Below are 12287 nucleotides of genomic sequence, written 5' to 3'. Positions count from 1 at the left end.
ACCATAACTTTTAAAAAGACCTGATATTCAAATTATTCATAAAGATTCTATTATTACTAATGGTGCTTTCTGACAAACTAATGGTTACCAGCGGGGAGTGGAAAAGTAGAGGGGATTAAGAGGTACAAATTAGTATGGATAAAATAAATAAGCTACTAGGATATATTAAACAAGTAAGCTACAAGGGAAATATAGCCAACATTTTTAACAGCTTTAAATGGTGTTATAATCTATAATCTATGAAAATTTTGAACTACTATGTTGTATACCTAAAACTGATATACTATTGTAAATCACCTTTACTTCAATTAAAAAAACAGTGCTCTGTTATCTAGATTGTCAATTCTCATTCCCCTGAAGTCTGCGTTTGGTCCAAATTTAGTATGGTGAACGTACGGAGAATTTGGAATGAACAACATGTAGTTTAGTAAAGGAAAACTATAGTTGTTTTCCTTAATTTCAATTATTAGTATACTTAAGAATTATAACAAGCATTCTCTAAAAGATATTCATTTTTGGTGAGGTGGAATTGTCGCTAGAAGCACAGTCATTATTGTAAATCTGGAAAGAATAACCTTTCAGAAGATTCTAGGATTTAGTTATTAGTTTACATTATCTTGGGCTTCCGTGGTGGCTCAGATGGTAAAGAATCTGCCCACAGTGTGGGAGACCTGGAGTCGATCCCTGGGTTAGGAAGATCCCCTGGAGGAGGGCAAGGCAACTCCAGTATTCTTGCCTGGGAAATCCCATGGACTGTATAGTCCATGGGGTCATAAAGAGTTGGACATGACTGAGTCCGACTTTCACTTTCACTTTCTTTTACTTTACATGATCTTTGTAACAGAATGAGAGAAATGAAGAGGAAAACAGCTTTAGAACTGTCCATCCTATCAGTGTAGTGTAAATAATTCACGGTACTATTTCAGTTTGAATATATTCACTTGTGTGTGGAGTAAAACAGACCTTGAAAGTATTAAACAACCTTCTAGTCTTTTCAGGACCTTCATTTCTATCTGAAAAGGTGCTTATCAGATAAGCATATGATTTCATTGGTGAAAATTATAGAAGCATGGGTTTAGCTGTTTAAATGTAGAAGTTTAAAGCTTAAAAAGCTTATGAAAAATGCCTTACATGAAATCTATTTTATTTTGCATGTTTATGAAACACAAAAATGCTGGAAACACACATAGTATGAGTACAAAATTCTAAAGAATAGTAATGCATAATAGTGAGCGTGCTCAGTCACTCAGTCACGTCTAAGTCTTTGTGACTCCATGGACTGTAGCCTGCCAGGCTCCTCTGTCCATGGGATTCTCCAGGGAAGAATACTGGAGTGGGTTGCCATTTCTTTCTCCAGTACATAATATAATGTGTGCGTGCTCAGTTGCTTCAGTAGTGTCCAACTCTTTGTGACCTTGTGGACCATAACCCACCAGCCTCCTCTCTGTCCATGGGATTCTTCAGGCAAGAACACTGGAGTGGGTTGCCATGCCCTCCTTCAGGGGATCTTCCCAAGCCATGGATTGAACCCACGTCTCCTGTGGCTCCAGCCTTGTAGGCAGATTCTTTACCTCTGAACTACCGGGGAAGCCTATGCTTAATAATAACTTGTGGCAAAAAAGAAAGGAAAGGAAGAAGGAAGAGTAAAAAGGAAATTGTAATAGTGATGGTTGAGGGGCTTGCATTAAGTTCATCCGGTGATCCACCATGATGAATCCAATGCCTGTTCACAATCAAAACAGGAGCCTCAAGGCCGTTGTTAGAGAAAAACTGCTTAGTCCCTGAAAAACCCCTGATGCTCAGTTGGCTAAGACACCTCAGTAGGAGTCTAGGAGTTGGCAGCACATGACAATGAAGATTTCCAGCTTCTCTTTGATACTTCCTCCTGCTGTGGCCCCTGGAGGCTGCTCAGACTTCCTGTCCCATAGGGTGTGGAAAAGCAGAAATTTCTTTCTCCTGGCTTTTTAAAACCATTTCCACCATCATTTCTCCACCATCTCCCACACACACACAAAACACCCCTTCTCCTTTGATGACCATGCTCTGTGTCCCCCCTCCTCATGGCTGCATTCTGTGTAAGCTGCCCACTTCAATACATTTTCTGCCTTGAACAGGAAATTAAGTCTCCATCACAGAGACAGAAAAATGCTAGGTTAGTCTACCTGAGCTTGTCTACCAAGCAATGCAGAGTCTCTGCTCCTAGTAATACTCTTGGTGGCTAAGCAGTCAGAGCTCAGGAAGGACTAACTCAGCTTACTTTCCACTTATCAGAGTTAAGTTTTAAAATCTTTTATTGTTACGTGAGACAGTAGGTCCTTTTTAGGGCGATGCCACTTTTTAAAAATGAGTGAACCTCATGTTTTAGTTCCAAGTAAAGTATTGTGTGCCTATTTGGGCCATGAGGGCAATTTGTGTTGGCAGTGAAACATGGATGTTGGCCTGAGTCATACAGAGATAATAGTAAGACAGCATTTCAAATTCTAACTCTGCCACTTTCTTAACTCCATGATTTTTTTTAACAAGTTATTAGATTTATCCCAGCATTGTGAGGATTAAATGATATAAAATATGTTAAGCACTTGACACAATACCTGGCACCTAGTGAAAATTCAATGATGAGTGGATATTATAATATATGCAATTATTAATATTAATAATATGCATTAGCTGTCAATGATCCAGCACATGAGAATATTTCAGATCACTGCAGCTTTTCCTCATCTGTGAGGTAGTTCTTTTTCTTAAACAGAATATGCCAAATATAATCTCTTGTGATGACACAGAATCATTATTATGAACCTCACTGATTGTACTGAGCCGAAAAGAGGTGTTGCCCTCAGTGTTTCCTGAAGTGGACTGAACTGGTTACTATTGAACTAATTTACCCAAAGTACTAATAACTAAATGCTCAGAGTACTGAGCTCTTAGAGTTTATCGGTATAGTGCTTTGCAACTTTCCAGAGCACATTTATATTAATAGCTAAGGTTTCTATCCCTTGTTCAGTCAGGATTAGGTTGGGTTATGCTGTGGCTAACAAATAACCCCCAAATTTAAGTAACTAAAAGTAACTAAGTTTTAGTGCTTCCTTGTGCTGCATGTACTTTGAGGGTTGCTGGGAGCTCTACTTCTGATCCTCATTCCAAGACCCAGCAACCCAAAGCATACCAGAGAGAAAAAGAAATCATCATACCAGAGAGAAAAAGAACATGGCAAGTCATCCATTAATTCATAAGATTCAAAAAGGACAGAAGTTACTTGCACTCGCACGGGGTAATGCTGGTCGCATGGCTACATCTTAATTGAAAGGGGAGCAGGGAAGTATTGCCTCCAAGGAGAAGAACCAGGATATTTGTGCATAGTTTCAATGACTCATATCTCTCAACAGCAGCTTCCTCAGAGAGATCTTCCCTGACATTTTATCTCAATTAGCTCTCATGACTCTCTTTCTTCTTACTGTATTTATAAATATTATTTTATAATCCCTTTTTGATAAGCTTTTTTCCCCACAGAAAATACATTCTGTGAGGACAGAAACTGCCTTTCTTATTCACTAGTGTAGCTACCACCAAGTACATCCTCAAATAGTTTTTTTGGAGAATGAACAGGGAGTAGTTCTGTGTCTCTGCACAGTGGTGGCAACACATTCACTAACTTTTGAATCACAGCTGATTGCTTCATTGTCAGTCCTTATAAGCAGCCCAGGAGCCTAAAATTGTATTTTGTATTTCCAAAAACAACCTTAGGGGCCCAAGTCATTTTTTTTCTTTTCTTTTTTTTTTTTTTTTGGTTTTATTCACCTTTATTTTGAATTTTCTGAGTCTGTGTTTTTTTGTTTTTTTTTTTTTACTTCAGCTGACTTTTTTTTTATTTTTATTTTTCTTAAAGCAGATGTGCCTAGTAGTTTTAAGGGTCTGTTTTTACAATGCATTAGAAGCATTTATCTTTCTTAAAAAAAAAAACAAAAACAAAACAAAGTTATGCAAAAGAGACCTCAAGATAAAAGCTACTAGTTCCCAATAGGAAAAAAAAAATCACTGACTTGTCAATTTGCAGTGTTTTGAGCAAAAGCTTTAAGTCTGTAACATTTCTTTTGCTCCTAATCTTTGCTTGGTATGTACGTGTATATAAGGTAACTTTCAGGATTTTTTTTTTTTTCTGAAAAATCTTTATAAGGATTATGGTGTCACACCTGAATATATATGTAAGCGAAACGAGGAAGTGAAGAAAGCCCAAGAAGAATACGATAACTATATCCAGGAAAACCTCAGGAAAGCAGCTATGAAAAGGCTATCTGATGAAGAAAGGGATGCAGTTCTGCAGGTAAGCATTCTGTAATTCACATCTGCGTGGAATTCTTTGGAACATTTCTGAAAGGAGGGCCTAACATCAATGATCATTAAGGCCAGCGCTTTGATTTTTGAAATCAGAACACTGTCTTTTGGTTACAGTGACAATTACATGCAGCAAAGCTGTTTCTTTGGGAAGAGCAAAATGTTGTAATATAGGGATTGTTGAATAATAATTCTTTTCTGACTGAGTGAGCTTCTGTTTTTTCCTGAGTAGTGTCATAAGAAAGTTCACCTTCTCCTTCAATAAATATGCATCAGTTCAGTTCAGTTCAGTTCAGCTGCTCAGTCGTGTCTGACTCTTTGCGACCCCATGAATGGCAGCACGCCAGGCCTCCCTGTCCATCACCAACTCCCGGAGTCCACCCAAACCCATGTCCATCGAGTTGATAATGCCATCCAACCATCTCATCCTCTGTCGTCCCTTTCTCCTCCTGCCCTCAATCTTTCCCAGCATCAGGGTCTTTTCAAATGAGTCAGCTCTTTGCATCAGGTGGCTAAAGTACTGGAGTTTCAACTTCAACATCAGTCCTTCAGATGAACACCCAGGACCAATCTCCTTTGGGATGGACTGGTTGGATCTCCTTGCAGTCCAAGGGACTCTCAAGAGTCTTCTCCAACACCACAGTTCAAAAGCATCAATTCTTCGGCGCTCAGCTTTCTTTATAGTCCAACTCTTACATGAATATGCATAAATAAAGCAAAAAAGCATTTTTATTTCCATTCCCATGGCCCTGAATTTTTCAAAAATAATATTCCTAAATAGATATTTTTCACTAGGTGGAGCTGTAGAATAATTCAAACTGTCCTGTCCCTAGACCAACTTTTTTTTTCTTTCTTATAAGCAAATGTCTGGATTTTAAAATAACCAAGTGTTAGGTTTTACCTATGTTTTCTTTATTTTGACTAAAATAGACTTAAAGACACTTATGTTGGAGTTTTTAATGCAAGACTTTTATCTGAAGCATTTAAAATATTTGGGGGATATGAGCATAGTTGCTCAATCATCTTTAGAGAGTATTTAGTAAGCATCTACTTATATTCTTCTAGAGTCATCCTGTCTCTTATAGAGGTAAAAATAGTACTTTAGTCCTTGTTTTGTTACTGTGAAAGCTTTCTACAAAACAATTTCTAGTGACCTTTTCAAAACAGAAAAAAATATATTTTATGTTAATTTCTATTGAAAAATGGATTCATATGCTGTTATAAATTCTTAACATTTTATCAGTGTCATCATAATCATCAATAAACATTTATTAAATACCTGTTCGGCATAGAGTATCATGCTAAGCCCCAAGGATCATAAGATAAAATTTCTGCTCTGAATAATGTTGTGATTTAGTTGATGAGAGGTGCTCTGGATGTGTGTACATACAGAGATATGTGTCTATGTACAGATCATGTTTTATAAGGTTCCCAGGCATGAACACCCACTGCAAGATGTAGGTAGGTCTTTAGCTGGGCTTTAAACTGAAGAGTAAGAGAGTATCCCACGTGACAGAAGTGGCCTGAGGGCAGGAACCAAGTCTCTCTGTGGTCAGCAGTCTCTGCATTGTCTAACTTGGTGCCCAGTGTAAACCCGGATGGTTAATAATAGTGCACTGGAAAGAAGAAGGGAGGACAGGCAGGCAAGAAGGCTAGCAGACGTCGCTGCCTGTCACTTTCAGGAAGAGCCCTGCTCTTATTTCCCTCCCTCCCTCCCCCACTCTTTCTCTCCTTTCTTCCCTCCTTCTTTCTGACTCTGCCATTCTTAAAACTTATGTGCTTTTGTGAAAGCCATTTTGTATCTAAATAATGCTGAAAGATAGGGAAAGAGAGGAAGAACTTCCCTGGGAAGGAAAAGGCTCTTTGCTCAGGCACCTCCGTAGTAGGTCAGCAATCCTTGGATTCCTAATGTGGTCATGCAGTTTCTTTGCATACACTCTGATGGACAGTAGCTGACCCCACCTTGGATGCCTTATTAGCCTGAGTAGTGTAGCTGCCATGGTAACAAAGCCACTGGCTCTGCTTCTCACAAACCTGAACACTGCTCCCTCCCCTGGTTGAGCTGCTTGTAGTTCTGTGACAATATGTTCACATGTCCCCGAGTAGGATTCATTCTGCTTGTTCTTTAGAATTACAGTCAGTCCCATTATCCAGGAAGGAATCATCTGGCCTAAAGATTCCAAACTTCTCATTTCCCAGGTGAGGATATAAAATGCAAATATATTACGTGGGCTCTTTTGTTCATCCATCCATCCATTCATCTCCTGAACATCTACCATGTTCCAGGCCTTCTACCCAGCCCAAAGGATACTGTTGCGATCCTTACCGTCAGGGAGCTTGGAGTCTGGTTTACATTCGCCCTGGTTCACAAAATTAACAACTAGCTAAAGAGGGACAGCTTCCCTGGTGGCTCAGTGGTAAAGAATCCACCTGTCAATGTAGGAGATGCAGGTTTGATCCCTAAGTCGGTAAGATACCCTGGAGAAGGAAATGGCAACCCACTCCAGAAAGCTTGCCTAGAGAATCCCATGGACAGAGGAGCCTGACAGGCTACAGTCCGTGGGGTTACAAAGAGTCGGACAGAACTGAGCAAACTAAACAACAGCAACAAAGAGGGACTAAAACTCACATCAGCCAGTTCCCAGGGAGGTGTTTTCTCACCACATAGCACACACGTGCACAGATGGAAGCTCTATCCACCAGGGATTCAGAAAACATGCTAGACAGGGATTCTGAAGAGGATTTACAAAGGAGCTGTTTACAGAGGTGAAGCAGCGCTAAGGGAACCAGCGAGGAACATTGAGGCACCCAGGACTAGGAACAGTGGGAATCACCACCACCCTAGGCTGGAAAGGCAGGGTCTGGAAACAGCATTACCAGAGCCAGGTGGGAGCCGGAGCTTGGAGAGGGGTCCCTGACGGGCATGGTAGTCACAAATGGAAGGGCCAGTTGTGTCCACGTGACATCGAGGGAGGGGGTAGAAATGCCCCAAGCTCACTTTCCTCCCACCAGTGCCCTCCTTGGCTGAACTCAGGCATCGGCTGGGGACAAACAATGGGGAAAGAGCAGCCCATAGGGATTAATACTCTTACCCTAACCCCCACCACCTGGTTACAGAGCAGGACTAGAAGGTAAAAAATGGATGGGGGTGGGGTGGCAGCAGAGGAGCCTGGAGCTGAAGACACTTCTTACTATTTTATGACAGCTTCTCCCTGTATGAAGTTTTCCCAAAATTAACAATATTGCTTCAGTATCAGACCAGAAGGAAGAAAAGTTAAGATATAAAAATAAGGGAAAATCAGTATTGCTGCAGTGCATAAAAGACTTTTTTAAATGAAATAACTAAAAAGCAGAAAGAGGTTATTTCAATATAATCACATTTAGTTCCCATACCTAGCAGTTGACTTTGAACCAAATGTTATTGTACAAACTAGAATATAAAGCAAACTCTCCTTTAAAAAGAAATACTGTGAAACGTATAGCTGCTGTGACCACAAGTAATAGGGAAATATCACGCAAGGAGCTTTGAAAAAAACCTTTGATATTTCAAAGTGTATAAATACATAGATTTCACCTCTGCAGTGGGCACCCCTGTAGAGCACTGTGGAAACACATTTCCCATTTCATAATGAAAGGCTATGGAAAAATAGAACTCTTTTGAAGACTTCTTTTTGGAATACTTCTCAAACACTATTAAGAACTGTGTTAACCCATCTCCCTCTTTTTAAAATTTAAAAGATATTTTTCCTTCTTTTTCCTTGATGTAATCTCTCTCAAGAAATGTTCAACATCTGTAGCCTTTTTTCTCAACAAATCTTCTCTATAAAGTGTGTCCAATCCTGTAGTCATTTTTATCTTAACATGGAAATAAACCATTTTGTCCCCTGGAAGTTTACAAGATTGTACTTTGAGGGCTTATTATGAAGGTATCATTATATAAGACAGTTCTAATTCCCTCATAAATCTAAATGTATAGCCATGCTTTTTAAGGACTACATTTTCTTTCTTTTCTGTAATCAATAATTTTAAATTATGCCACTCTTGATCTCTGGCTCAGCTCAGCTCAGTCACTCAGTTGTGTCCGACTCTTTGCGACCCCATGAATCTCAACACGCCAGGCCTCCCTGTCCATCACCAACTCCTGGAGTTCACTCAAACTCATGTCCATTGAGTCGGTGATGCCATCCAGCCATCACATCCTCTGCCGTCCCCTTCTCCTCCTGCCCCCAATCCATCCCAGCATCCAGGTCTTTTCCAAGGAGTGAACTCTTTACATGAGGTGGCCAAAGTATTGGAGTTTCAGCTTCAGCATCAGTCCTTCCAATGAACAACACCCAGGACTGATTTCCTTTAGAATGGACTGGTTGGATCTCCTTGCAGTCCAAGGGACTCTCAAGAGTCTTCTCTTAACACCACAGTTCAAAAGCATCAATTCTTCGGCGCTCAGCTTTCTTCACAGTCCAACTCTCACATCCATTCATGACCACTGGAAAAACCATAGCCTTGACTAGACAGACATTTGTTGGCAAAGTAATGTCTCTGCTTTTCAATATGCTATCTAGGTTGTTCATAACTTTCCTTCCAAGAAGTAAGCGTCTTTTAATTTCATGGCTGCAGTCACCATCTGCAGTGATTTTGGAGCCCAGAAAAATAAAGTCAGCCACTGTTTCCTCATCTGTTTGCCATGAAGTGATGGGACCAGATGCCATGATCTTCATTTTCTGAATGCTGAGTTTTAAGCCAGCTTTTCCCTCTCCTCTTTCACTTTCATCAAGAGACTTTTTAGTTCCTTTCACTTTCTGCCATAAGGGTGGTATCATCTGCATATCTGAGGCTATTGATATTTCTCCTGGCAATCTTGATTCCAGCTTGTGCTTCATCCAGCCCAGCATTTCTCATGATGTACTCTGCATATAAGTTAAATAAGCAGGGTGACAATATACAGCCTTGACGTACTCCTTTTCCTATTTGGAACCAGTCTGTTGGTCCATGTCCAGTTCTAACTGTTGCTTCCTGACCTGCATACAGATTTCTCAAGAGGCAGGTCAGGTGGTCTGGTATTCCCATCTCTTTCAGAATTTTCCACAGTTTATTGTGATCCACACAGTCAAAGGCTTTGGCATAGTCAATAAAGCAGAAATAGATGTTTTTCTAGAACTCTCTTGCTTTTTTTGATGATCCAGCAGATGTTGGCAATTTGATCTGTGGTTCCTCTGCCTTTTCTAAAACCAGCGTGAACATCTGGAAGTTCACGGTTCACATATTGTTGAAGCCTGGCTTGGAGAATTTTGAGCATTACTTTACTCGCATGTGAGATGAGTGCAATTGTGTGGTAGTTTGAGCATTCTTTGGCATTGCCTTTCTTTGAGATTGGAATGAAAACTGACCTTTTCCAGTCCTGTGGCCACTGCTGAGTTTTCCAAATTTGCTGGCATATTGCAGCACTTTCACAGCATCATCTTTCAGGATTTGAAATAGCTCAACTGGAATTCCATCACCTCCACTAGCCTTGTTCATAGTGGTGCTTTCTAAGGCCCACTTGACTTCACATTCCAGGATGTCTGGCTCTAGGTGAGTGATCACACCATCGTGATTATCTTGGTTGTGAAGATCTTTTTTGTACAGTTCTTCTACAACTTCTAATACCATGTTAAATAAAAGTGTCAAGAGTAGGCATCTTTGTTTTATTCCTGATCTTAGAAGAAAAACTTTTAGCTTTTTACTATTGAGTATGATGTTAGCTATGGGCTTGTCATATTTGACCTTTATTATGTTGAGGTATGTTTCCTCTATGTGTACCTTGTGGAGAGTTTTTTAATCATAAATGGAAGCTGAATTTTATCATGCTTTCTCTATATCAGTTGAGGTGCTCAAATGATTTTTATCATTTATTTTATTAATGTAGCATATCACATGGACTGATTCGTGGATGTTGCACCCTTAGGATAAATCCCACTTGATTACAGTACCGGCATACCTTGTCGTCTTGTACTTCGTTTTATTGTGCTTCACAGACATTGAGATTTTTACAAATTGAAAGTTTGTCATAACCCTGCACTATCATATGACGGTTAACATTTTTTAGCAATATAGTATTTTTTTATTCAAGTATTTGTTTTTTAAGACATAATGCTATTGCACACTTGATAGACTATGATATAGTGTGCATGTGGGTGCTCAGTCATTCAGTCGTGTCCAACTCTCTGTGACCCTCTCAGGCTCCTCTGTCCATGGAATTCTCCAGGCAAGAATACTGGAATGGGTTGTCATTTCCTCCTCCCTAGATCCCAACCCAGGGTGGGTTTTTTGTTTTATTGAAGTGGTCTGGAACCAAGCCTGATATATCTCCAAAGTATGTTTGTATATGGTTCTTTTAATGGATTGTTAAATTCAGTTTGCTAATATTTTGTTGAGGACTTTTGCATTTATGTTCCAAGGGATATTGGCCTATAATTTTCTTTTTTTGTGGCACCATGGTCTGATGTTGGAACAAGGATCATGCTAGCTTCATAAAATGAGTATGAAAGAGTTCCCTTCTCTTCTGTTTTTTTGAAGAGTTTGAGAAGGATTGGTAAAAGTCTTCTTTGAGTGTTTGGTAGAATCCACTGTCTGGTCTTGAACTTTTTATTTGTTAGGAGGTTTTTGGTTACTAATTTAATTTTCTTACTAGTAATTGGTCTATCCAGATTTTCTCTTTCTTTATGATTCAGCCTTGGTACGTTGTATGCTTCTGGCAATTTATCTGTTTCTCCTAAGCTGTCCATTATGTTGGCATATAATTGTTCACAGTAGACAACATGTTTCTTTGTATTTCTGTGGTATTGATTATAATATCTCCACTTTTATTTTTATTTATTTGAGTCCTTTTTTTCTTGGTGAATCTAGCTAGAGCTGTGTTAAATTTGTTCATCCTTCCAAAGAACCAGTCATTATTTCACTGATCTTTTCTGCTGTCTTTTTAGTCTCTATTTTATTTACTTATGTTCTAATCTTTGTTATTGCCTTCTACTAAATTCGGGCTTTGTTCTTCTTTTTCTGGTTCCTAGAGGTTCCTAACCTAACCAATGTTAGGTTGTTTATTTGGGATTGTTCTTGTTTCTTGAGGTAGGCATTTACTACTATGAACTTCCATTTTTTAACTGCCTTTGCTGAATCTTATAAATATTAGTATATTTCCATTTTAGTTTGACTCAAGGTATTTTTAAACTTCTCCTTTGATTTCTTCTTTGACTCATTGATTGTTCAGTATCATGTTGTTTAATTGCCACCTATTCATGAATTTTCTAATTTTTTTCATATGGTTGGTTTCTAGTTTCATACCACTGTGATCAGAAAATATATTTGATATGATTTCAGTCCTCTTAAATTTATTAAGACTTGATTTGTGACCTAATATATGATATATTCTGGAGAATATTCTATGTACACTTGAGAAGAGTGTGCTTTTTTAGTCATTTGGATGGAAAATTTTTTACATTTCTGTAAAAATCCATCTGATATAACCTGTCATTTAAAGTCGATGCTTCCTTACTGATTTTCTGTCTGGATGATCTATTCATTAATGGAAGTAGGGTATTAAAAGTCTCTACTATAATCATAGTGCTGTCTTTTTTTTGCTTTAAATTTGTAATATTTGCTTTGTATATTATAACGCTCCTATGTTGGGCTTCCCTTGTGGCTCAGCTGGTAAAGAATCTGCCTGCAATGTGGAAAATCTGAGTTCAATCCCTGGGCTGAGAAGATCCCCTGGAGAAGGGAAAGGCTAACCACTCCAGTATTCTGGCCTGGAGAAATCCATGGACAGTATAGTCCATGGCATCTCAAAGAGTTGGACACAACTGAGTGACTTTCACTTTACTCACTTCACATGTTGGGCACATAAATATTTACAGATGTTATATACTTTTGTTGTATCAACTGCTTTATCATTATGTAATGCCCTTTTTCTCTTATTA

General features: G+C 39.0%; 1 protein-coding gene across 1 annotated transcript in view; it reads left to right on the top strand.

Annotated features, from left to right (window-relative positions):
- Positions 1–12287, top strand: part of ENKUR (enkurin, TRPC channel interacting protein) — a 36871-nt gene that overhangs the window by 19617 nt on the left and 4967 nt on the right. Inside the window, exon 4 of the mRNA XM_069547477.1 lies at positions 4175–4321. Coding sequence (XP_069403578.1) covers positions 4175–4321 — 147 coding nt within the window. The remainder of the gene's footprint in view (positions 1–4174; positions 4322–12287) is intronic.

The sequence above is a fragment of the Ovis canadensis genome, chromosome 13 (genome assembly GCF_042477335.2).
Source record: "Ovis canadensis isolate MfBH-ARS-UI-01 breed Bighorn chromosome 13, ARS-UI_OviCan_v2, whole genome shotgun sequence".
NCBI classification, from domain to species: Eukaryota; Metazoa; Chordata; class Mammalia; order Artiodactyla; family Bovidae; genus Ovis; species Ovis canadensis.
Note: the sequence above shows the minus strand (reverse complement) of the source record. Positions and strands in the feature narration are given on the sequence as shown.